At 51.8% G+C, this 26362-nt stretch overlaps 1 protein-coding gene across 10 annotated transcripts in view; it reads left to right on the top strand.

Moving 5' to 3' along the window:
* The window catches only part of Lrp8 (LDL receptor related protein 8), a 70841-nt gene that overhangs the window by 9756 nt on the left and 34723 nt on the right, over nucleotides 1-26362 (top strand). For all 10 annotated transcript variants that reach the window (XM_048351343.1, XM_048351348.1, XM_048351347.1 and 7 more), the window contains exon 3: nucleotides 22633-22755. In XM_048351343.1, coding sequence (XP_048207300.1) covers nucleotides 22633-22755 — 123 coding nt within the window. The remainder of the gene's footprint in view (nucleotides 1-22632; nucleotides 22756-26362) is intronic.

The raw sequence follows: 26362 nt of genomic DNA, 5'->3' as shown, positions 1-26362 counted from the left end.
CAGATTCCAGCTGCTGCCCTTGGGAGATGCAGAACAAGTCTCTGAGCTGAACCTCAGACCCCATCCAGTGGGGAGATGAAGGAATTCCTGGCCTGTGGAAAGTACCAGGCACACCTCCCAGAGCCCCTTCTTTCTACACCATGAACTGGCACAAACAGGGCAGAGGCCACCAGATTGTGTGGTCACTCGCCCACCCTTGTCCTTGGTGCCTCCTCTCCTGGGGGCTGTGCCCTCCCTCTCTCTGGTCTCGGGCTTCTACTCTTGAGTTCTGTGCTGAAGCCAGTTCCCAGGCTCTCAACCTTATGTCTAGGAACCAGAACACCTCACCTTGCCATTCATTGACTTACTGTGTGACCTGGGCAGATCCCTGCCCCTGTCTGCTGCTCGTTCTTTGGTTCTGTTTGGGGAAGGAGTTAGGACTGGATCCGTATTTGAGCCACTTTGGGACAGTGTTTGACTTTTGGGCCCAGCACCTTCTTTTCTGAGCCTGACTCCCAAAACCTCTGCTTGATGTATAACCAGTCGGGAGCCGTAGATAGGAGAATCCTCAGAGCTCTACCTTATGAGGTGATAGTGGATGGATTACAGCAAGCACTTAGAGGAGTACCTACATGCAGCCATGCTTGGTCTGAGACCAGTGAGCCTCATTCTCAAGTCTCTCATCTGTCCTCCAGAGGCTCCCTCCTGTGCTGGGCTGCTAGGTAGGGTGAGAAGAGTCAGAGAGCCCCCAGATAGATTTCTTTATCCCCCTTTCTCTCCTGTGGCTCCAGGCTGGAACTTACTGGCCCAGTTTAATTTTGGAGAGTCCTTTCAGGGACCTCATTCAGAAATGAGCCCAGAGCCTTGGGGACCTAGGGTGGTGGTGCAAGAAGTTTCATGTGTCTAATACTACCCCCCCCCCCAGATATGCCCAGAAAGAGGGCAGGATTCACACCTGTGATTCTGAGCATGGCCATCAGGGCTGAAGGGTCAGACTTGTCTCCATCTTTCTGTCCCCTCCCCTGTTCAGCCTTTCCCCTTAGGTTGGAGAGAGCTGAGAGAGGAGTCGTCTCTGGTTTGGCCCTGTGGCTGCTGTCCCTGGCCTGGCACAGAGCAAGCCCTGGGGAACATGTGCTAAGGGAATGAATCTTGGCCTAGGGCAGCATCCTTGTTTAGCCAAAGCAGCTTCTCGGCCCTCCATCAGCAGCAGGAGTGGGTGAGTGTCCAGTGCACCAGGGCCACAGAGCTCACTCACGATCACTGCCCCCTCTGTGCCAGTGCTGGAAATCCCACTGCAGAAATCACTTCTTCCATACGCTCCATGGCCTCGCTGATCTCAATTCTATTTCTAGGGCTTCTGCTTACAGAGACTGCCCCTTACCCTCACCACAAGCCTGCCCAGAGTCTCTGCCACAGCCCTCCTCTCCTCACCAAGGGCAGTCTTGTCTGTGATGGATCCTCCTCCCTGCTTCTCTGACCCCCCAGTGTAGGGCCTGGGGAGCACCCAGTCTCAGGTGTTAATGGTATCGGCTGTCCCTGTAACTGTGGCTGACTTTCCAAGGCTTTGGGAAGTAGAGGATAAGGACAAATGTACTGTGCCCTGAGGCAAAGGTGGCCTCCTTACAGTTTAGCTTCCTGGACAGCTGGGCAGCTGCCGCTTGTGTCTGTGTGGAGCCTCTTCTGCCCCTTGCACCAGTCCAAGTCATTGACAGCATTTGTCAGGATCCTGGGAATTGTCACACCCCCTTCTTCCTCCCTGAGTCCTCACCTGTCATAGTTCCCAAGTCCTTAGATTCTTCATGTCTACTACCTGCCATTCCGGGTTGCTTCCCCACCCCCACTACCCCACTTCCCCTTCTTGGACCTCCCACATCCCTTTCCCAGTCCAACATCCTGACTGGCTCTGTCCTTACAGTCTCAGGGCTTAACAGAGCTCTTCACCACCTAATCTACCTGTCTCTTCTATAGGCCCAGGTCTCTCATCCATCACGCCAAAGTCTGGAACTCTGCTCCAGCCCTGATGAGAAGTCTCACACTCTCTCATGCAGTCCCCTGGCTCTGACCGCCTCCCCTCTGCTGTTGAACTCTACTTCACCCCCAGAATCACTATTTTCAGCAGGCTTCCCCTCACCTCTGTACATCACAGCCTCCTCTGGCCTCCCCCATTCTGTGTTTCTCTCCCACATCTGTGCTTGTCACTCTGTACTGTGAGTCCATAGTTCAGGATACAGATCAGAAGCCTCAGGGGATGGGCAGCAGTTGCCTGTGGAGGCAGGGTATTTCTGTGAATCCTGGGGAAGCATAGTGCAGGATGGAGCCCTGGGATCCTCAGGATGACATTCCCTGAGGTTGGTTCTGTGCCCTGAACCTTGCCATTGCCTCGGCAGGAGCTTTGGATGGAAAAGTAGGCCCTGCTCTGGGGGCATTAGCAGCCCCTCTCAGTGTGAGATCTCTGAGCCTTAGCTCCCTCCACTGCGAAGGGGATGGAAGACCCGAGACCCCTTCTGTTACCTTGGGAAGATGTATGCTGTGATCATGCTATGGTCAGAGTTAGACCTGGCCCTTTGCGTCTGGAAATTACAGCTAACGCAGAACTTCTACTCCATAGGACCTCTGGCACCTTGGACCATGCATCTCAGTTAGGGGCCAGCAAGGGTTTTGCTCTTTTCAGTAAAAATGACTACCGTGCTTGCTCAGCATTTTGATGTTGCCAAGTGTTTACCTATTCACAGAGTGGCCAACTTGTCAGTGTCAAAAATAAAAATCCCTTGAGCCAAGTATCAGTGGCTCACATCTATAATCCTAGCCACTCAGTAGGCTAAGAACTGAGGATTGCAGTTCAAAGCCAGCCAAGGCAGGAAACTGTGTGAGACTCTTATCTTCACTAAACTACCAAAAAAGCCAGAAGTGGAGCAATGGATCAAGTGGTAGAGCACTAGCCTTAATCAAAAGAAGCTTAAGGACAAGTCCAGACCCTAAGTTCAAGTTCTAGGACTGGTGCATGCGTGCACCATATGTGCATACACACACACACACACACACACACACACACACACACATCCCAAATCTCACAAAACCCTCAGTGTCCCAGTGGGACACTAGACCAGCCCCCTTGCATCTTGTAAGCCTTAGCTGCTCCTGGAACTCTATATAGCAGGGCTTCCCCATTCCTTGTATATCCTCATACCAGCTGGGCATCTCAAGCTTAAAAACAAAGAAGCTGGTTTTTTCTCCATACTTCAGAAGAAATAGAGCATCCTGGGAAGGCTGTTCATGTGGAGAGCTGCCACTGACTGAAATCTGCTTCAAACATAACCCTCGTTAGCACTGCCCTCTTTGGGCCTTGTTTTCTACACATGCCCAGGCCGGATTGTGGCTTGTCTACTCCTGAGAGGAGAGCAGCACTGAGATCCTGGTTCCCACATGACATAGAAAGCTAGCTGCTAGGGATACTGACCATTTGCCTCATATGAGGCTCTGCTGTGGACAAAGCCATTTCCACATGTGATCCCCTGACTCATGGTAATTCTTGAGAGGTAGACCCAAATGGAATTACACACTCACTGTACAGATGAGGGCATAGAGCCCTTATTCCCACCGATGGCCCGGGTGAGGAGAGTTCAGATGGCTGTGCTGTGGTTGTGTTGGTTATTAGCTGGGCTGCTGGCTGGCTCATCTTCTTCCCCTCCACATGGCCACTCTGTCAATGTCCTCATCAGTAGGAAAAGATGGAGACAGATGGAAGGGGAGAGAAAGACACACACACAGGAGGGGGAGGGGCAGTGGGGGATGGGAAGGGGGAGGTGGGGAGGTGGGGGGAGGAGGGGAGGGGGTCCATGCAGCATTGCAACTTCCTCTTGTGGTTCTCACAGTCTGTCTACACCAACTCCTGACAGATGGAGGGAAGGGGAGAACGAGTGCCAAGAGGCTGTCACCGCAGGCGGGCAGAGCTGGGGGAGGGTGCTTTGTGGCCAGGGTTTGTATGGGGAGGGGGAAGCAGCTGGTGGTCTGGATGCTGGGACTCCTCTGAACCCGCTCCCCAGGAACTGCTAGAGTGTGTGTGTGTGTGTGTGTGTGTGTGTGTGTGTGTGCGCACGTGCGCATGTGTGTATACATATGTGTGCATGAACATGCATGTGGGGGGGCACACACAGGAAAGTGGGTAAGGGTGAACCTGCTGCTTGTTCAAGATAACTGCTGCTTATTTGGAGCCTGTAAACCCAGCGCCCGGAGCCCCTCCTGTTCCTGGAGGTCAGGATATAGATCCATTGTGGCTGAGACAAAGCCCAAGGCATTTAAACTACCAGAACAGGCCACTGGTCTGTACAGTGACCTGAGGTGTGGGCAGGGTGACATCTGGGACCTGAGTGGCAGAGCTGTAGTAAGTAGATAGGGCCAGGTCTTCTTCCTGCTGTTGCTAAGAAGTTAGTTTTGGTCAGAAGTGTCTTGCCATTAGTAGTAATAATAGCAGTCATTCATGACACATTAGCTTGTGCCAGAGCTGCGGATTCTGGACAAAGATGGGAAGAGCAGATAGTGGCATCAGTCCCACCAGCAGAGGTATATACTTCCCACCACATTTGTCTCTTCCTCAGAGCCTGATGCTGTCTGGGTGTTGAGAAGTGATAGTATAGTTAAGTCTCTGTGATTAGAAAACAGGCCTCTGGGGGCAGATGGCCACTCACCGCCCAAGGGCACACTTTTCCTCTTTTTCCTCACCTTCTTCTTCTCTTCACCCTGGCTCTTTGGATCCTCAAAGGGTCCTGCAGAGAATTTAGAGTGACAGTGGCCCCTCACCCTGCCCACAGTGTGACCTGCTCACCAAGGTCACACAGTGTGAGTTGGGTCCACAGGTCCTGGTAGACCCCATCTCAGAGGACTGATGGTGAGGGTTGAATGAGCATGGAACTACTCACTGTTGCTCCTGAGATGTTTCTTGGATGGGGTGAAGGTCTTGAGTACCTCATGTCCTTTAACAGCTTTATGAGGAGTTTTTCCTGTTCCATTTGCCAACAGGGTGGCAAGGCACAGAGAGGTAGGGAGTCTCATCAAAAGTTCCACAACCTTTGAGACTGGGATAGTAGCATTCAGATCCTGGTCTCTAGCTTCCCAAGACCCCTGTGTTAGCCAGTCGAGGGACAGTGTGTGAGAGCTCCTTTGGAGTGGGACTTGCAGAGGCTCCTGGCTCCCTATTTGCCTCCAGATCTCAGATCCTTCCACATCCTGGGAAAGAGGCTGCTCCCATCACATCCATCAGGCATCTTGGGGAGCCCTCCCTAGTCGCCTCACCTCCTACATGAGCAGGGAAGCGCAGGCAAGGGTCTAGGCTTGAGGATGGGGGATTTCCCATCTCAGGTTGAGATCTGTCACAACATTAATGTTAATTAAGCCTTGTTAATTCAACCCTCTGCTTCAGTAGAGCTCCTGACAGTAAATTACTCATAAGCAAGGCAGTAAATGTATTGCTCAGTTTTCCCCAACACTTAGCAGGAAGACTGCATCTGGAAAGGCCTAGAGGGCAAAGGATGCTCAGATCATGCTAGCTTGCACCCTTGGAACCCTCCAGCCCAGACAAAGGGGAGCGTACAGTCCTGAGGGGACTAGGACTGTACGCTCCCCTGGGTGAAGATGAACTCTATAGTCTGCTGGGAGCAAACTCTTCTTGGAGGCAAGGCCTTCAGCTCTGGCTCATTCCTGTCTTTTGAAGATATCTGGACTTTGCTCACATCTCACTCCCTCCATTTTCCTCCTTAGAGTGTGCTCTGGACCTAGTAGGGTTCTGTAATGGTGGGTTTGGGCCTGGTTGTACAGCCTGAAGCCACCTCATTGTTGGCTGACCCCATTACACTGCAGTGGTCTGACAGAATCATCCACCTTGGCCCTGTCTTTCGTTTCCTGAGGTGTTCACGCCGGGTCAGATGAGTTCTGAGTGTACCCTTAGAACAGGGGTCAAGCTCACATTGTAGGCTGGTGACCTTTGGCCCCACCCCCTTGTTAGCAAGGTTCCACCCACCAGCTGGGGTAGGGGAGGGGAGTCCTGGGTGCAGTGCCACCCCCTCCTCCTTGGCCTTAGGCTGGGCTGTGCCTGAAACATTTGGAACAAACCCAAGCATTGAGTACCTAGAATTTTTTAAAAATTAATTAGAGCATTAAATGATAGCCCTGTGGGAGAATCCCACCATCTGGCTGTCATAGGAGGAGAGGAAAATGTGTGCATGCAGTGTGAGTGTCCTATGAAGCCACCTGTGCATGTGTGGATATGTGGCTGTGTGCTACAGTGTGTGCATACTGTGGTGTGTGTGTCTTGAGTATGTTTGTTCAGTGTGTGGTACACATCTGAGTGTGCAAGTAGCACGCACTTCTGTGCATGCGTGCCCATCTACATGTGCATACATTGTGGGCCTGCACCCAGGGGCCTGCCTGTCTGTTTAAGCACACTTCTGTGCTTGTGGTCTGTGCCCAGGCCTGACTTATGGATGTAGAAAGTCAGGCTGAGCTGTGTGTACTGGAAGGAAGTGGGCCTCTGGAGCCCTCCTGGCAGAGGTGGTGGTCACAGATGGGCTGGGCAGAAGGCGGGATGGGATAGTTTTGGCAAGTGCACAGCTGGCCTTTGGGTGGAGTGAAGGGTAGGAATCCTTGCTGCTTGTTTGACAGATGGGGAGGCCAGGCCTGCCCAAGCACGGAGCCATTGTGTAGAGGGACTGGAGCCCAGGGCTCCCTGAGTGGTGCTTGTACTGTTCTGGCTACACGTTGTGCTTTGGTCATCTTTTATACTCTTAAGATTTTCATGGTGGTTCTGAGAGGTTCCTGAAAGTGTCACCTCTACTCCTCGGGCTTGCCAGGGGCAGCTTCAGAATTCCCATTGCAGATCCTGTGTCCTTAGTCCACAGAGGGGGGAACAGCTAGGTTACTGAAGAACACTGAGCTCAGTTGTCCACTGGCTTGCTGTGTGACCTGAGCCCCTCAGATGTTTCTCTAAACCTCTCAGGGTAGTTGGAAGAGCTAAATTAGGATACATACAAAACACTTAGTAAATCATAGATGAGGGCCTGAGCCAGAGACAGTCATCATTCTATGACCAGGACCAGCGCCAAGGCCCAAGTCCATGTGTCCCTGGAGTTTCCTGGGGAACAGGCCAGGATGTGGGCCCATCCTTGCAGACTAGAACTGATTTGTTCCCCAGAGCCATCTGCCTGGTGGCTAGTACTGCCCTCCAGCTTCATCGAGAACATGGGGCTCATGGCAGTCAATGAACTAGAAAAAGAACAAGCTTAGAGAGCAGTGTGGCTCACCTCATCCAACACCGAAGCACTGAGGCCTAGAAAAGACAAGTTGTTTGCTAAAGGCCATATAGCAATTAGGAGGTAAAGCTGGGACCATAACCCAGCCTTTCTAGCTTTGTTCTTGGTACCATACCATTGTGATTGGAAAGAAAAGGGATATAAGAGGTGGCCTATATACCTGAGATGAGATTTCAAAGCCATGGGAGACCCCCCAGTAGAGAAGTGGGGTTCTACTATCAACTCTCAAGAATGAGGGAGGTATGCTCATCTTACTCTCTGCCGTGTCGGCCTCATGCAGTCTCTTACTTGGGCAGGCTCACTCTTCACCTAGAAGTGGGTAGATGGGAGTCTTCTGGTTGTCCTCTTTCCCCCCACATGCCCTCCCTACGCTCATTCACTGCTGATGATAGAGAGGTCACCCTAGAGGACTTGGTTCTTTAGGAGTAGGGGTAGAGGCCAAAGGGAAGTGGGTGGCAGGCCCTTACATGCTCCAGGTGCATCTTGGCTGCCTCTGGGCTATCTGGGGTTATAGTCACTGGGGGATTAGCTAGGCAGCTGCTTCTGAAGCTGCCTATTCTGGGAGCCTAGGGGCCAATTCCTCCCATTCTTTCCCTTCTACCTTCTACCTGGAGGAGCTAAGTCAGAAAAGAGCCAGATGGTACAGCACAATGGAGATCAGGAGGCCCTCTTTCAGAACCAGATAGGGCTGGGAATGTGGCTTAACGCTAGAGTGTTTGCCTAGCATGCATGAAGCCCTGGGTTCGATTCCTCAGTACCACATAAACAAAAAAGCAGGAAGTGGCACTGTGGCCCACGTGGTAGAGCGCTAGCCTTGAGCAAAAGCTGCTCAGGGATAGTGCCTAGACCCTGAGTTTGAGCCCCAGGACTAGCCATAGAAGAAAAAAGAAAAGAAAAAAATAATCAAATAGCTTGAAGGCCTACTGAGTCTGTACAACATCTGGGGGTGGAGTGGTGTAGCTGCCTGAGGAGCAGAAGGAAGAACTTCCTTCAGTTATTCCTGCATACCAGACCTTATGTGAGACCTGGGTGTTTGTTACATGAGATCTCACAGGAACCACCCTGCAAGTAAAGATTTACCATCATACTTTTAGGCAACGCAACAACAGGCTCAGGGAAGCCATGTAATTTGCCTGATGTCACAAGCTAGGCAGAACTAAAGCAGGACTTAAGCCCTGCTTCTGGATGGAGGAGGGCATGACTAGGATTTTTCAAACCTCTGTTCACTGAAGAAAAAAAAAAAAAAACGAAGGTGAGTGGAATTGCCTGCACAGCATGATTCTTATAGGATGGACTGTTCTCAAGTGGTTCTCCCGTGCCCATGCCAGTTATAGTAGAGCTGCCTTCCCAGGGAGCCATGCAAGCTCAGGATCTGAGCTTATAGTCTCAACCAGCAGCACCCTGAGCCCTGAGTCTCCCAGGCCCTATGATACTACATCTTGAAGCAAAGCATCAACCCCTGAAGATCTTCCCTTACTGCAGGCTTGCCAGCACAAAGTAGGCACCCTGTTGAATTCTTTGGCTTTCACACCAGGCACCTGAGACTTCCCAATTAGGATGGGAAATGGGCAGCAGCCTGGTTCTCCCAGGGCAGCCTGGAGGGCCTAGTGGTGCCTGCACTGAGCTCTCCTATAAGGGCCTGGGGACCCCCTCTGTGCTGAGCATTTGCCAAGCAGACCAGTGGCTACACGTGGGCCTGCCTTTCCTCCCCCACCTCGGCATTGCCGGCATTGCCGTCTCCCAGGAAACAGGGAATTTTCCTTCATTCCCATCATTAGGGTGCCAGGGCAAACAAACAGCCTAATCCAGATGAGCCCTGAGCCACAATCACACTCTCTTTTGAGGTTTTCTCTTTATTTCTAGCAATTTCCAGAAGCTTGAAGTAATTGGTATTCCACACAGGTTAATAGAACTGCTGCCTCTTCAGTATTATGCCTTAATTTCCTTTATCGAATAGCAAGTTGGAATTAATCGTGCCTCGCCTTCCTTTTTTCCCACCGAAACCTATTACCAGCCTGTCTGCTGGTTAAAGTCATTTCGAGGCAGCTCTTGGCTCCCGTCCACTTCCCTGGGAATCTTTCTGACCAGAGCCAAAGAACAAGGAGGGTGAAAAATCCATTTGTACAGAGTGGGGGTCTCCTGTTGAGAACTTATTTCCCTCCCTGTTCAGGAGGGAACGTGTGCAGCCTCTAGCCGGCACAGCGGACTGAGGCCCCTGTAGCTGTGCCCATTCGAGGGCAGAATGGCCATATGTCAGCGCTGGGAACAGGATTCCTGCGCTGGCAAGGTCGGGGGAGGGGTGGCGTTGCCTTTTCTGCCACCTGCCCTAGATCCTGGGACTCCAGGCTTCTAGATTCAGTTTTGATGGAGACTGAGGGTCTCTGATTTCAGAGATTGTCCTTTGAGAATGTACATATAAAGTTGCTAAGGTCCTCCCCCTGAGATGTGGAGAGTGTGGCTCTTTTGTGACTCCGTGAATCTCTGAAGCTACAGTTCTGTTCCATGTCTGGGTCTTGGGAGGAGCATGATTACTTAGCTGAACTTGCCTTGGAAGGGTGACCCCAGGGCAGCCCAGGCTTCTGGGACCTCATTTTTCTTGTGTGCAAAGTTCCAGGGTTTGACCAGGTGGCTCTAAGGCTCCTCCTGTGCCTCCCCACTGTGTTCCCTGGAGACTGGGACCTCTCAGCACCTTGGGGGTCGGGCCAAGCTCCTGTCCAGCTGACCCCAGCTCGTTCTCGTTCAGAAATCCTAGCAGGGAAGTGGTGATGGTAAGCGATAAGAGCCCCACTGTTGAGGCTCTCCCTGCTTCTGTATCCTACCGTTTACGGTATAATCTCACCATCTAGCACGTCCTTTAACTCTCACCCCCAATGTATAGGTGAGGACTGAGGCCCTGAAAGGCGAACTCACCTCATATCAAGCAGCTTGCTCCCAGAAACTCCACTCTGAGTCAGTACTTCTAGCACTGCTGTGGCTACACACACCGTGGAATTTTATTGCATGAATGGAGCTCACAGCTGGCCAGTGTGATTGATTCATGGAGCTTGGTGAGAACTCTGGCCTGAGACAGAATTCTCCAGGAATCTGTAGTGGGCCACATGTATCCCCTTCCCCACTGGAACCAATACCTGGGGGTGGTGAAAGGGCTTCAAACAATGAGCCCCATTTCATTCCCATAGCACCAAGAAGAGAGATACAGGCCAAGCCTATTGGCACGTGCCTGTAATCCCATCTATGTGAGAGGTGTAGGTTGCAGGATCAAGGTCCAAGGCTAGCCTGAGAGTAAACAGTATGAGATGCTATGAAAAATAACTAAGAGCAAAAGGGCTGGTGGGGGCCTTGAGTCAAGTGACAGAGTGCTTGCATAACAAAGAAAGCATCCTTTTCTTTGAGTTCCAACCGGAAGGCCCCTTGGAGGCAGTGGTCCCACCTCCCTGCTGCCACCTCGTTCTGTGTACCCTTGCTTTATGGCCAGACACTGACCGGGAGTGAGAATCTTCAGTGCACAGTGACCATCTATCTTGTTTTGGGTTGTGGCTGATATATCTGGGGTCCTTCTCTCCTGTTTGGTTATAAACCTTGTGAAGGAAGGTCACCCCTCATGTTTCCCTTTAGACTCTTGAGTTTCCCAATCAGGCAGACTCGCTGTCTTCTGAACTCCCCGAAGGTCCCCATCCCTAAGCTGAGCCCCTGGCCCACACCACCCAGCACTGCCCTTCACACCTAGAAAGCCCCACCCACATCCGTCCCTTTCCCTCTCACCTATGAGGCACCAGGGGTAGGCCCTGGAATGGTATGTGTGGAACCCCACCTCCTTTCCTCAACAAGGACTAGACAAGGAGACCAAGGCAGAGTAACATAGAGGGCTTGTCCAAGTTATGCAAGAGGTAGCCTGGAATAGTGCTCAGGGCTCCCCAAGCCTAAGCCTGGCTCTGTGGAACTTCCTGGAAAAGCTTCAAGAAGGGCTTTTCTACCATCCTGTCAGCCCTGGACTGGCGAGAGTTTGCATCTCTCTGGGCCCTTCTCCAAGAGGTGACTTAGCCGTGCGCCACATACTTGCTGAGCGACTGGGGTGACTTCCTGAGTTTTGCTGTCATCTGAACGAGGGCTCCTGCCTATCAGCAGGGGATGAACTATGGCCAGCAGGGCTCTAGAACTCCATTTGGCAGCTGGGTAGCATTGCCTGGAAGGGCCTTCTCCAGTGCTGCTGGAGTAGATATTCCACATAACCACCTAGTTGGGGAGTCAGGCTTACTCGTGTTCCCCCGCAGGCCCTGAGCTGGTCGGGGTCACTCATTTCTGTTTGGTCAGGTGTGGAGTGGCAGGTCTTGTCAAACATGATAAAATGATGCTTGAGCTGATCTTGAGGGTGAAGAGTTTTGTAGAGGACGAAGGGTCCTCCTGTGTGCTGCAGCTGCACCAGCCGAGGTGGCTGGGGGGGATGGTCTGTGGTTTCCCATGGCGTTGAATGGGGATGGAGGCAGGTGGCCAGAGGTCCGAGCATTTAAAGAGTTCCCAAGTGCCCTACAAAGTTCTTTGGCCACATAATCCAGGAGATGGGAGCCAACAGGGCAAGGAGAGAGGTGGCTGTAATTATGGAGAGGGCTTTGAGAGGAAGATCTGCTGGCTCTGGATGTACAGCCTTTCTACCTGGAGCTACGGAGGTGGATTTGAAAGCCTGGGCCCAAGCCACAGTTCCCTCCCTTAATGGGACTTGGGTCTGACAGAGGTGTGTGTGTGTAACCCCTCACCTAAAACAAAGAGGACTTGGAGCTCCTCTTGCCCAGTCCATCATGCCATAAAGAAAAAGAGCAAAGCATGGAGAAAGCAAAGGCCACAGAGCACAGCCAGGATCCCCTTGGCCAAGGCCTTCAGCCCAATACCAACCCCTCTCAGTGAATCCTCAGACCTCAGCAAGTTCACAATCACACCCTAACCCGCAGGCCTCCTGCTGGGGCACCGGGTGACTGAGGCTCCCTGGATGGCTGGTGTGAGGCTAGAGGTGACAGAGAGTTCTTACAGCCTTCCCCATACCAACAGGCAAGGACCCGGGCCCAGTAGAGAGGGGGACCCCAGAGAGGCAGCAGGCCTAGCACTAAGAGATGGGTTTCCCAATAGCAGGGCGTCACTGCCCATTCTTCACTAGAATGGGATCTTCTTGGAAATATTTCACCTACAGCCTGATTGGTGGAAACATTTATTTGCCTATCCACTTAGCCACAGCTGCTGACCAGCATGAGCTGCCACTGCTCACTAAGAGCAAGGAACATGAGCACTACTGCCTTGACCTCCTCTCTCCATGGGAATAGGATAGGCACCCTGGGGGTTCTCGGGCCCTTGTATAAAGTCTGGGCATCTTAGTCACTGCTAATGGGTGCTGAGAGCCCGGAGAAATTTGTTTGACATATTGTCAACAGAGTAGGGCTGCAGTGTGAGATCTAGAACCTTCCCCTGAGCCACAGGAGAAGCAGAGGAGCTCCCCCTCCTCCCAGCAGAGGTGTGTTTTTACATGCTAAGGGACATGTGGTGTCTTGCTGGAGCTCCAGGGTCTCCCCCCAGTAGAGCTGTGAAGCTCACATTTCCAGGTGGCCTTGCTGGCTGTCCAGGGAGGTCCTTAGATCAGAAGACGCTGCGCTCCTTCTGGAGTCAGGCCGATGTTCTCTACTTGGTTAGAAGGGTCTCTGAGGCTGGGAGCCATATAGACCTCCTGACTACAAGTTCTAAAGAGTTCCCAGTTTTGACTCCTCTTGTCCTTCCGTGTCTTCTTGTCTTCCTCTCCTTGTTCTCTTCCTCCTTTTCTTTCTCTTTCTCTTCTCTTTCTTTCTTCTCTTTTCCCCTCTTCCTGTCTTTCTAGCAGTACCAGGGTTTGAACTCAGAGCTTCCCGCTTGTTAGACAGGCACTGTGTAGATTGAACCACACCCCCAGGCTGTTTCTGCCCTAATTATTTAGATAAGGGTATTGTTGCCTGAGCCCATCCACTACAAACCTCCCAATCTCAGCTTCTCATGTTACTGGAATGACAGGTACATACTACTGTGCCCAGATTTTGGTTGAGGTTGGTATCTCCTGCACTTTTTGACTGGGCTGGCCTCAAATGGCAATCCTCCAGTTCTCAGCTTCCCAAATAGCTAATATAGGCATGAAGGCATGATCATGTTGTATTAGTTATTTTTCAGGGAGTGTCTCACTTTTGTCCAGAACTTGCCGTGGATTACCTCCCATGTCTCTGAGATTATAGATGTGCCATCCCATACCTGGCTTGTTGTTTTAGTCTTTTTTTTTTTTTTTTTTGCCAAGGTTGACCTCAAACCATGATCCTCTCATCTCTGCTTCCTGAGTAACTGGGATTACAAGCATGTGCCACCCTGCCTGTTGGGTGGCCTGCTCCTCCAAGCAGCACACTTGCATTCTGTTTGGTTCCTTGGCAGGCACCAGCTAAGAACCCTGCTGATCCCATCCTATCCACATTCCCTCCAGTCCCCCTCCTCAGCCCCCCAGCTGTCACTGGCTCAATACCTCCTGCATTCACAAATCACAGGGACAGGAAGACGCCTTTGTCGTCTGTCCCTCAGAGCTGCTCATCTTCCCCGTGGCGACAGGGAGTCTGACATACCCCAGTGAGGGCCCCGGCCTCCCTTGGTGACAGCCAGGCCAGGATGGGCAGTGTCTGAGAGCAGCGGGGTTGTGCTGGGGTCTGGAGGAGAGACTGGCTGTGGGAATCCCAGGTAACTCTTTTGGAGGGCCTAGTGGTACACAAAGAACCACAGCCCTTGTCATGGTGACATAGACACAGAATGTCAGCTGAGGAGGTCCTTAAGGATTTGTTGACATGAGGAAACTGAGGCATAGGGTTAGAAGAGGTCACCGGCCTGTAAGAGGTGGGGAGCGGAGCTATTCTTTGTGTGTGCTTTTGCCTTCATGTGCTATGTGAAGGGCTTTCTGGGCTGAAAACATTGGACTAGGGTGGGTCATGGGTTCAAGTCATGGGTCTGATCCTACAGGCTGTGAAGTCTTGGCTCAAGTCCTTTCCCTTACTGAGGTCCTCTCCCCTGTTCTCATTTAGCAGTGGCAACTCCCTCTATGGCCCCAGCCTGAAGTGGTATGGAGACCCAGATGGGTCTTCATCAGTAAGCAGTTGCTAAAGTGACATCTGTGTCCTCTGCCAGGGTCATCCTGATACTTCCCAGCTGTCCTCCCAGGCCAAGTCCCACCCCATCCCCCCAGGAGGACATCCCTGCAAGTGTCCCCTAAGTGTCTCTCCTCTGACCTCCCTGTTTTGACACTTTGGGGTTTTCGGGTGTTCTGTTTCTTTTACAATGAGACCTGGTTAGAATGTGTCATTCCTGAGTGGAATGTCAAGAGACACCTGGAAAAATTAGAGGGAAGCTTTCCCCCATGTGTGAGCAAAGAAGGCTCCCCCTAAACGTGGCCCCTTCACATGCACATTCTACCCCTCACACCCTGCCTGCACCTGCCATGTCCCCATGTCCGTCCTGCCCATTCTCCCCTGGTGGGGTCTGCTGGTGGTGGGGATGGATGAGCCCTGGAGCCCACTGGGCAGTGCAGCCTGCAGCTAGCTGAGCACTGCCCTCCATGCTCTGTGTGTGTCTGGGACACTGAGAAGGAACTACATGCTTCACAGCACTGGGAAGTCAGCTCTGGACAGTCCCTTTGCAGGGATACAGCTGACACTATTCACAGCTCACTGGCATCTTTGGCTCTGGCAGTAACTGTCAGGGAGACGTTCACAAGAGCTCAGAGTGTGCAGGTGCACACTGTAGGCTTAGAACCACCCAGACTGAGACACTTTGGACCTGAGACACAAGACTGCTGCTATGAGACCCATGAGGTTTTGGAACTGAGGGTTGGGGGAGCATTGCATATCTGATAAAGGAGTCAGGATTGAATCCAGTGCTGCTGGGCCCCAAAGCAGCTGGTGGTAGGTTCTGAGCTAGAAGCCCCAACAGGGCTATTGAGGGGTATTGAGAAAACAGTTGATGGGGTTTCCCCACCTCCTACCTGGTTCCAGCAGTGCAACTCTGTTTTTTGTTTGTTTTTCCAGGCCTGGGGCTTGAACTCAGGTCCTGAGAAATGTCCCTGGCTTCGTTTTGCTCAAGGCTAGCTCTCTGCCAACTTGAGCCACAGCGCCACTTCTGGCTTTTTCTGTGTATGTGGTACTGAGGAATTGAGGAATTGAGGTACTGAGGAATTGGCTTCATGTATATGAGGCAAGCACTCTTGCCACTAGGCCATATTCCCAGTCCCTAGCAGTGCAACTCTGTTTTTATGTTTTCTTCTTCTTTTTTAGTGAAGGAGTTTCACTTGGGAAAAGGGTCCCTTCTGCTTACGGAGAGTAAAGTTTGCCAGGCCTTGTGCTGGGCCCCAGCTCCATGCCAGGACCCGCCAGAGCCTGAGGGGGTGGCTCTGGCAGTGAGTGGACAGGCCAGCAAGGCGGACCTCCTGTGAGGGGGTGCAGGTTGCTCAGGGCCACCGGCTCCTCCCCATCTCACTCCTGCTGTGTTGTTCCTGCAGCCAGAGAACACTCTGGGTCTGTGGTCCCCGTTGACTGGGGTGACAGTTTAATAGTAGCTTCCTGGTCTGTCATTTAAATCTGCCTGCCAGGTTAGTAGGCCAGGGGCGGGCTGGCACGCCCCCTGCCCCCACCCCGGATCTTCGTTCTGCTGGCAATGGTCGTCTTGGCAACACCCAGGGCCTGGCGAGCTCTGCAGAAGGGTAACTGTGTGGGGAGCAGCCCTTTCATCTTCCCGCCGGGGGCACAAGTGGCCCAGCTGCCTTAGCTCTGGCTGCAGGCAGAGCCAGGCCACCCGGTGCTGGCTCAGGCCTGGGAGAGGACATGGAGTAACTGGAGTCCCTTCTATGCACCTGGTTGCTGGGGGGGGGGGGGGGGGGGAGGTGCTTTAATTATTTGACCTCCCTCCCTGTTAGAGGAGGGAAGTGATGGTACTCCAGGTCTCTCAACAACAGAGTTGAGCTGGAGTTCTTTGGTGGGAGGTTTCTACCTCCCGCTCCCCATGGCCCAGAGGGCAGAGTCTGTATCCCTGACACATCCTCCATCTCCCTGACTCAGGCTATCTCCTCTGAGCCCTCTTTCAAAAAGTCCCTGCTCTGAGGACTGGATGCCTCTCCATTGGGGTCCCCTGAGCTCCAGTTTGGGCCGAGTATTCTGTGAACATCATCTGCTGTTCATAGTTTGGTGGGGCAAACCCCAGAGACAGTTGGCTGAGTGCTGGATTCTACAGGGTGACTGCAGCCCAGTCTTGCCTCTTGCGGGCCTCGTCCTCTCATTTGTAGGATGAGGAGCTAGCACACACAGTGCTTCCCAGATGTGGTCACTTGACTTGGAATTAATAGGCACAGCACACACACACACACAAAGGAATGTCTTGGTCAGACAAGATTGGATGTGCTGAAGGAAGCAATCAGGTCCCAACTTGCCAGTATTCTTGGGACCTTTGAAAGCCAGTGGGTATTGCAGTCCCCAAATTAGAAGTAGTACCAGTCCTAAAGTTTTGGGTGGCTAACCACCAGGGCTCCTTCTGGTGCACTCTTCCCCTTTCCCTTTGCTCAGGAGCACTTGTCCGTGGTGCACGGGTCAGAGCAAGCTCTGACAGCCCTGAGCTGTGGGTTTTGTGGACCCCTGAGTAGCAGTATGGTGCTGAGGAGGCTAGATGGGTCCCTGGTGAGCTCAAGGAAAGCCAGGCCATTCCGGGTCTCTGAGAGGCAGCTTGGCACCTTGCAACATGGCAAGTTGGCCCCTGGTCTGCTGCATCCCATCCTCCTGCTGCTTGCCTTCTTACCTGCCCAATGGCTGTGGACTCCCCAGCTGCTGTGACCCATCCTCCTGGGATGCCCTTTACCCTTCCCCACATCACTCCCACAGTGGGGCTCATGCCTCTTCTTTAAACACAGTGCCTGCTCCTCTGGGGGTCCTTCCCTGCCTCCCTGGCCTCAGTGGGACCAGAAGTCAATGCCTGGGTCCAAATGTGGTTCCCCGACAGGCAGGTGCAAAGATTCTGAGCTTGTAGAACTGGCAGGCATTCTGATGGCCAAGAGCAAGGCCCACAGTGCAGCCAGGACAGCACTCTATTTTCAAGCCCCATCTGCACCAACTTCAGGATAGGCGTGGGTGGGAACTGCAGCTTAGGATTTCGGATTGTCTCTGGGAAGGACGCCCCTGTGGGCGGGAAGCAAGGAGGTGTTGAGTGATCATAATAATTTCACAAGCTCATACACAGGGTGCTGGGTACTCCATCTCCCAAAGAGGAGCCTGTTTCAGAGAGGTGAGAGACTCAGTGTCCCACACAGCCATTGGGCCAGGATTGGAAATCCACCCTCCTCAAACCTGCACCTTTTTGCTTTCCGCTTTATAAAGTCCCAGTGCCATCCTTAGCCTATTTCCTTCTCATATCAACCCTGTATTTTCTGTGAGAGAGGAATGGTGTCCCTGAATGCTGATGAAAGAACACAGGAAGCTCAGAGAAGCTGTATACCTCGACTAAGGCCACGTGGTGGCAGAGCTGAGTCCCATTGACCATGGATTGCCTGATGCTTTCCTTGGCCTGTGTTCCTGTTACACACAGCTGCTCCCACTCCTGGATTCCCCACCAGCCCCTCCTCACTACCCTCTGGAATCCTGAGTCCTTTGTGGCAGTCCATCTGTCGCCATGGCACTAGATTATGATGTCTCAGAGCCTGGGTGACTATGTATCATTCCTGGGCTGTGGAGAACAGGGCTCACAGAGGTGGGCATTGTCCAGTGGGCAGACTGGCATGGAGAAACATAAATCCCTGGAAACAAGGAGTCATGGCCTTGAGCCCAGCTGGGAATCACCCTGGGAACCGGGGCCAAGGCCAGGATGGTAGGGGCTGGCATGGCCAGCCCTGACAGCCTCAGGGTGATGGCTCAGCCTCTTGGGGTATGGACTGTGGGCTCCTTACTTGGAATGATCTCACAGCAAGGCATTTACTGAGATTCCCCCAGGAGGGCCATTTTGCCTTCCACCCTTGTGCTCGGGAAAGCCACATACCCACATCCCTACTCCCACTCAATGAGGAGGTGCCTGTGCCAGGATTCAATGTTGGTTCATACCAAACCTTTCCATGATGTTACATGTATTATTTCAATGGGGCTGTCCCAGGTGGTTAAATCTAGCTCCAAAGCTTGAAATTTTGCCTCATTTCCCCCAGGGAGCGTATTAGCAAAACACAAGTTCTCAAGCCAAGTTTGCTACCTCCTGCTTCTCGGGCCAAGTTTGCTGCTTTCTTTTGACACACTACTGGGGCATGTAGGCAGCTATATGCATACTCTGTGGTTTCTCTGTCCTGCCACTTTGTCCTATGGTTCCTGGAACCTGAGAGACGTGTCACCTTGTTTACTTCTCTGGAGATTCTCATTCTTAGCCTGCTGATGCTGCGTGGCTGAGGGCCTTTGTGGAAAGAAGAGCTCAAGATGAGATCTCACTTCTGCCACCTGCCTTCACTTCTCTGAGCCTCAGTTTCCTCTTCTATAAAATGGATCTGCGACAGCTACCAGGATAGCTGTGAGAAGTCTCTGGGATTTGAAGTGAAAGGTTCTAGGCCAGAGCCAGGATAGAAAACATTCAAACTGATTCAGTGAACAAATCTGTAGTGCAGACCACTCCATGGGACAGCCGCTCCTGAAGCTGCCATTTCCTGGACCTGGTGACCTCAAAGCTGCCCTTTCAGGACGGCAGTGGCACTTTTGGCTGTTCTGGCCTTGCCCAGTACTTGTTGGGGTTTGGCACACAGAGTGAGGCCAAGCTCATCTGAGCTTCTAGATTGCCAAGAGGACATGATCCTGGGAGATATCTGATGGTCCTGCGCATGGTGAAAGAGCCCCTTCATCACTTTCTACATGCCTGCCATGCTCTCCTGGACCCTGCCCAGACAGGCATCCTTACCCCACTTGCCCCTTGCTCTCAGCTCACAGGGACAGATGGCTCAGCCTCTGTGATTCTAGCATGTAGGCTCAGTCACTTGTCTCTGAAGTGTTTGTTTGGTGAGCCACGGTGGAGAAGATCAGGTACTGGGCTTCGAGTTGTGCTTGAGTCCTTTGCCCACCCAGATGTGCCCAAGTGTCCACATCTGTGGAGTGAGGTCTCTTGTAATGAGGCACAGAGATTGGCACTCTCAAGAAGCAGAGACGTGTGTGCCCAGGAAACAGCAGAGGTATTAGGATATGTGAATCTATTTATGCATTTGGCTGCTGAGCTTCTTGTGGGATTTTCCAGGTGCTGTGGTTCTTCTGGGTGCTTTACAAAGATTATGGACCATGATTTCTAGAAAAAGATGTCACTGGCATCAGTTGATGACCCCTTGGCACAGGGCTTAGGGAGGACTGCTCTGGGGTCCTGGGCTGGGAGGCACCAGGGTTGGTATTTATATCTCTGCCTTGCTGTGTTTCCCAAGACCAGCTCCTTTCCTTCTTTGGGCCTCAGGCTCCCCATTTCTAGGTGGACTCTTAATTTCTTGGATTTCTTCTGACCGTGCACATGCAGAAGCATCTGTGTAAGGAAGGTGCAGATATCTTGCAGAAACCATGGAAAAGAGCAGCAGAGTTCCTCCTCTCCCCAGCCTGCCAGGCAGCTAGAGGATGTGGGAGAGATTTCTTGGGGTCAGGTGTGGCCCTGGCAGATGAGGTTGGGCATTTAGCTTAAGGACCCTGAGATCTACCTTATTCCTTATTACTGAACCTGGCATCGGGGCTGGGAATATGGCCTAGTGGTAGAGTGCTTGCCTCATATACGTGAATCCCTGGGTTCGATTCCTCAGTACTACATATATAGAAAAAGCCAGAAGTGGCATTGTGGCTCAAGTGGTAGAGTGCTAGCCTTGAGCAAAAAGAAGCCAGGGACAGTGCTCAGGGCCTGAGTTCAAGGCCCAGGACTGAAAAAAAAAAAAGAATCTGACATCATCCCTGTGCCACGGGGTCTGGAGAAAACCAAGCAATGTTTGGCTGTGGGATCGGTGAGGATCAAGAGCTGAGGTCATAGGGTGACAGGTCATCAGAGGATGAGACCAGGTGACAGGCCAAACCTGACCTGCCACCCATCTTTGTAAATAAACTTTCACTGGAACACAGTCCTGTCCTTACCTACTATCTGGCCCCTTCAGCTCCACCATGGCAGTGCTGAGAAGTAACAGACTCTGTGGTCTGTACTCTGTGCCCCCTTTTGGAGAAAATTTGTCACCTTCTGCCCTAGAGGAACATTTTAGGAAATTGTGGGGAGCTAGGAAGAAGCCCTGACAAGATCTAGAGATTAAGGAAGGCTTCCTGGAAGAAGGGATATCTAAGTGTGTAATGGAGACAGGGCGGTTTGGGAATAGGCCTTCTGGACAAGGGGCAACTTGAGCAAGTTGTGATGGTGTGAGTTGTGGAGTGTTCCAGGACCACCAACAGTCAAGGTGGGAATAAATTGGGAAATGGGGGGAGGGGAGGAGAAGAGGAAACAGCTGGGATGAAGGACCTCTCAGCATCTGGGAAGAGGAGAAAATCCAGGTAGCTCCTGAGTTCACATCTAGCCCCAAGGTCATTTAAAGGTGTGACTGGACACATAGCAAATCACAGTGCAACCAGGACTCAGATGCAGCACACTGGCTCCCTGGCCAGAGTGCAGTTCCTCTCCCACCTTGCACTTTGGAGCAGCATCCAGACCCGCAGCCCCAGACTGCGCAGGGGGTGGACCCTGCATGCAGATTCCATGCAGAGAAGTCCCAGCATGCCAGGCCTGGGACTTCTATGCAGGAATCACGGCTGGGGAGCTGGGGCAGCCAGGGGACAGTTACTCTTACCTCTGCCCTGACCAAATATAGGCAGCAGATACCAGCACAGCACAGAGCAAAAATGATGGGGGCACCATAGGACACAGCCCTCTGCGTCTCCTCTCTGATCCCAACGCTAGTTCCTCTGAGACTTCAATACATAGGGCAGCAAAATGTCTTGGGCTATGGCTGGTACCCACGTTGTTCTAGCTTTACTAGCAGCTAGGAGAACACCCTGTTTCTTTTCCTTCTAATTAATGCTCAGGCCAGGAAAATAGCACTAGCTGCCACTCCCAGCAGAACATCTGCTGGTGGGGGGGGGAGGGGCCTCTGCTATACTTCCCTCATACATTGTAATTTCTCATTACTCCTCACAGTCCTTGGTTCCTTCTCTCTGTTTTTGTTAGGATGCTGGGGTTTGAACTCAGAGCCTTGTACTTGCTAAGCAGGTGCTCTACAAATTAAGTTGTGCCCCCATCTCATTTGCTTTAGTTATTTTTCAGGTAGGGCTTTGAGGGGTTTTGCCTGGGCCAGCCTGGATCTTGATATGTAAAAGTACATATGCCACTCACATAGCTGGGATGACAGGGATGCACCACCTTGCCTGGCTTGTTTTTGTTGAGTGCGTGTCTTGTGAACTTTTTGCTTGGGCTGGCCTTGATCTTTTAGATCTCCACATTCTTAGTATGTAGGATTATAAGAGTGAGCTATCCTTCTTTCTGTGCTCTGTTTCTCCCATCTTATAGCTAAGAAAAGGTAAGCTCAGAGGTTAGGGGATATCCCCAAGACTGTATGGATGAAGGAAGGCCAGCCCGGACATGGCTGTCCCCAGCAGGATCACTCGAATTGCCTTGGGGTCGGGGATCAATGGATGTTGGTTTCTTCCTAGTAGATGCTCCATTTCCATCACTTCCCTGAGTAGAAAATACTTCCTTAATGTTGCTACAAAGTGATCATCTACTTTTAAGATTCAAGATATGAGCTCCCTGGTGTGTTCAGAAGAGATTTGACATGAAGTCTGCTTAGGGGTGAAAGTGGGGAGACAGACAGGTAAAGGGACTGAGAACTGGCTGGTGGAGTTGAAGCAGCTACCATAGGGGATCAGGGAGGGCTTCTTGAAGGTGGCAGGGGAATCATGCTTTTAGGGAAGAGATGTGGTTGAATGTTAGGTTTGGGTGGATCCTGTTCCCCTTTTTGGACTTGAACTCCTGGCTCAGAGAGCAGGGTCAGCATGTCACTGCTAGCTCTGTGTGTGTGTGGGGGGGGGTGCATGCATGCGTGCACATGCCAGTCCACTGGTGCCCTAACTTTCTGGTGGTTAATTGAAGATACAAGTCTCATGGACTTTCCTTTCCAGGCTGGCTTCAAACTGTGATCCTCAGATCTCAGCCTCCTGAGCAGCTAGGATCCCAGGTGTGAGCCCCTAATCTCTGGCTTGTTCTGGCTTTTAGAATGGGCAAGTTCTAAAATGGCACATTTCTAGAATGGCCACTTCCGTTTTAGGAAAGCCTCCTGGGCTCACCACATGTTCTTCCTCTTGCCCTGTAGCCAAGAAGACCTGCTCAGACAGTGACTTCACCTGTGACAATGGCCACTGCATCCCCGAGCGGTGGAAATGTGATGGCGAGGAGGAATGTCCCGACGGCTCTGATGAGTGGAAGGCCACTTGCAGTAAGTCCTTCCGCTTGGGTTAGGGGAGGGTGGGCTTTGCCCTGGACCTCACTGTCCTATCTGTTCACTTTCCTGTGAGGTGATCAATGGACACTTTGTGCCAGGCCCCAGGAGGAAGTGGGCAGGCTCCTGGTGAATGCCAAGTATATCTGGTTGGTTGTTGCTGGTTTGGTGACTTCACAACCAGGTTGACCCTGTTCCTGTAGTATCAAAAGTTAGAAACAGTCCATGGAATCCCTTTGCTCAGATGTGGCTATGGTGCATCCTCTGGGCCTCCTCTGCTCTTATGCTCCAGGAACCTAATCGAAATTCCAGCGGCAACACAAATGACTGCGGGTGCTTGTTAAGCATTTACTGAGTGCCACACCATGCTAAGCTCTTTGTGTGCCTTAATTCCTTTTGTCCTCAAAGCATCCTGGGGAGGCAGGTACTGTCTCTTTCAGAATTTTGTAAAGGAGGACACTGAAGCCCAGAGAGGCTGTGATTTGCCCCTGGCCACCCAGCCAAGCCTCTGAGAGCCCAGCTCCTTCCTGTCTTGGGTGGGCTGATGAGCACAGGAGCCCCATCTTTCATGACCGCAGAGACAGCTAGGGGTGAGGTGGAGGGCCCTGGACCTGCCTCCCATACTCAGGGCTTTGTCTCTCCACGCTTTCTTTTCCTGGCTCTAATCCTCAAAGCAAACTTACACCCAGCAGGTCATTCCCTGACATTTGTTAAATTAAAAAGGAGATGAGAAGGGGGCGGGGAGGACCCAGTGGTCCAGAGGCAGAGCTTTAGCAGTGCAAGCCTGAGACAAAAGGCTTAGGTGGAGGGTGGGAGGGGGCGGAACTTGTGGAGGATGGGGGCTGGGAGGGAACCCAGAAGCTCTCTTTGGGGGTAACAGCTGCCCCAGAGGCAGAGGCAGGGACAATGGAGGCTGGAGTCCCATCTAAGGCTGCAGTTGGTGATAACTGGGTTTCCTTGTCTCCTAGCAACAGAGCTACCAGTCTGTGTGAAAGAAAGAAAGGGAGAGAGAAAGGGAGAACAAGAGCGACCCCCGCCCCAGACAAAGGGCCCCTCATCGTCCTGCCCAGCTGCCCTGCCCTCTCTAGTCGTGCTGAGAGCCCCATCCTTTCCTCACTCTGCCACATAGCCCACCGCCATGCTATCCCGAGGTGCCTGGGCAGGAGGGAAGCCCAGTGCTTTGTCCTGAGCTTCAGAAGGAACAAAGCCCCACCACACCCACTGGTGACTTCCCTTGTGGCAACCTTGAGAGAGAGGTGGACCGCACTCACAGAAAGAAACTGAGGCCCAAACAGGTTAGCCACATGGCCACGGCTGCCCGGCTAACAAAGGGCAAGTCATATACAACTGGGGAAGGGATATGTAGTCAGCCAGCCCTACTGATGGTACCCCACTACCTGGACACTGGGGACAAAAGCAGAGGGAGAGGGTGTTATTAGTGGGGCCTCTTTTACTGCTTGAGGGCTCCCTTTTCTCCCCACACCTGACTCTTGGTATTGATGTTGCTTTTCATCTCCTACCCCCTCCCTCCCCCTGCACTTACTCTCTCCAGATGTCTCCCTCCCTGTTTTCCCCTCCTCAGCCTTCTGCTCACCACCCTCCCTTCCTATCATCCCTGTCATCTCAGTGTTTCCCTATGCCTTCTTCCCTCTCACCCATCCCAGCACTTGCTGCCTTCCTACCCAGTGAGCTGTGGGGGGCCCTCCTGTTCCACTTCCCCTGCCTCCTAGTTCCCTACTCAGATAACAGTTGAACAGCCAGAGGCCTAGAGAAGTTGACAGCCTTATCTCAAAGCCCTGCCTAGCCATAGCAGGTCTCTTCCATAACAAACATAGGCCCCTCAACCTTTCAGAAGTTTGACTCATGCCAGCAAGCCTGTGAGAGTAGCAGCCAAGGAAACACTCTGAGAACAGAGAAGCCTAGCTTTTTCTTCAGCTATCCTGGTCATTTCCTATAAGCTCCTGCCTGTTCAAGGCTAGTTCTCTTGAGCTGCAGCTTCTACTTTCAGCTTCTTGGTGGTTAATTGGAGATAAGAGTCTCAAGGCATTTTCTTCCCTGGGCTTTGAACTTCAGTCCTCAGATCTCAGCCTCCTGAGTAGCTAGGATTACAAGCATGAGCCATTAGCACCAGCCTGAGCCCGCTTTTAATGTTCTAGAAATTAAAAGACTTCACAGTCCCAAGATTGCTGAATTCTTAGTATTCTGAAGCCTTCTTTCTCCCTTATTGACCCAGGATCTCACTTCCTGTACAGTTACTTTGGTCAGAGGCAGGTAGGGCCTGTGGCTACGGCCGGCTGTTTAGAGGAGTTGGTCACAAGGGTCAGGCAGAATTTGGGGCAATGGAACCTAGTAGCAGGCTCGCTCACATGCTTCCTAACCGAATGAAAACCCAGCAGCCAACCCGCTGTCCATTTAATTGGCATTGCCATAGCAACCCCCATAGCCTACCAGGTTTCTGGGGCTGTGCCAGCTCCCAGGATAGAGCTCCACTCCTCACCCCCTAACAGAGATATTACAGATAGTAAAGCATAGTGTTTGCTATCTGATATAGTAGGGTCAGGTCCTTTTTGTCTGTGAGACCTCATGCATCTCGTCCAGTCTTCCTGAGTCTGTTTCTTCTGCAAAGTAGTATCATGGCACCTGCCTTACAGTGATGTAAGGACCTAATGAGAAAATCAAGTGCTAGAGTCAATGAGTATTGTTTTTATTGTCATATTGGACTCTAAGCCCTCTACCTCGGACATAGTAGCTTATGGGACTATTAAGACATTGGAATATTATGGTATTCAGATAGTATAAGTGAGGAAGAGGGTGTTGGGAGGGAAAGGCATACAGGAATGGTCCCAATTTTTCCATTCCCTCCTGCTATGCTGTCTGCTCTATCTGGTCAGGATTCCTCCCAGCTCTCTGTCTGATTCTGTTTTGTTCTCATAGCCAGAGTCTCTCTCATAGAGAGTTTTGTTCTCTCATAGCTAGAGTCACAATGGGAAAGCCCAGAACATTTGCCTAATGAAAGTCACATTTCAGCTCTAATTATAGCTTCCTTGATTGGAGTCAGTTCTGACCTACCTTCAGGCATCTGCTGGGAGGGGTGTAGGCAGCAGAGGAAAGGGTGCTTCAAGGGGAGCAAGCTACATTTCTGGGTGCTACTTACAAATGGATTATGAATTATGGATTTTTTCCTCGTATCTTAAAACCTGGAAGGGGGTCCTTATTAATGAGCCAAACTCACCTTCCTATTATAGATTAAGAGGTCTGGAGGTTTTCTGGCATTACTAAGCAAGTTAGGGACTGCCCTTGCTAGAAGCCTTTTGCCTGACTCCATATGGCATAACTCCCTTCTTCTCCATGGAAGACTCCTCCCTTGGGCAAAGCAGGAACTAGGCAGAGTGACACTGGTGGTTCCTATAGCCTGAGTCTTTCGTTCCCTACTTGCTTCATCAATTAGCAGCCACCAAGTACTTTCATTCTTTTTTTTTTTTCAGCAGACATTTCCATTTTTGTTCATTTGTGAACTTATGAATCGGAGAAAGACCCGTGGGTTTGGATTTCTGGGGCAGGATTCTCAGGAAATTAGTAAAGACCTTCAGCCACTCTGAGGTAG

The sequence above is a fragment of the Perognathus longimembris genome, chromosome 7 (assembly GCF_023159225.1).
Source record: "Perognathus longimembris pacificus isolate PPM17 chromosome 7, ASM2315922v1, whole genome shotgun sequence".
NCBI classification, from domain to species: Eukaryota; Metazoa; Chordata; class Mammalia; order Rodentia; family Heteromyidae; genus Perognathus; species Perognathus longimembris.
Note: the sequence above shows the minus strand (reverse complement) of the source record. Positions and strands in the feature narration are given on the sequence as shown.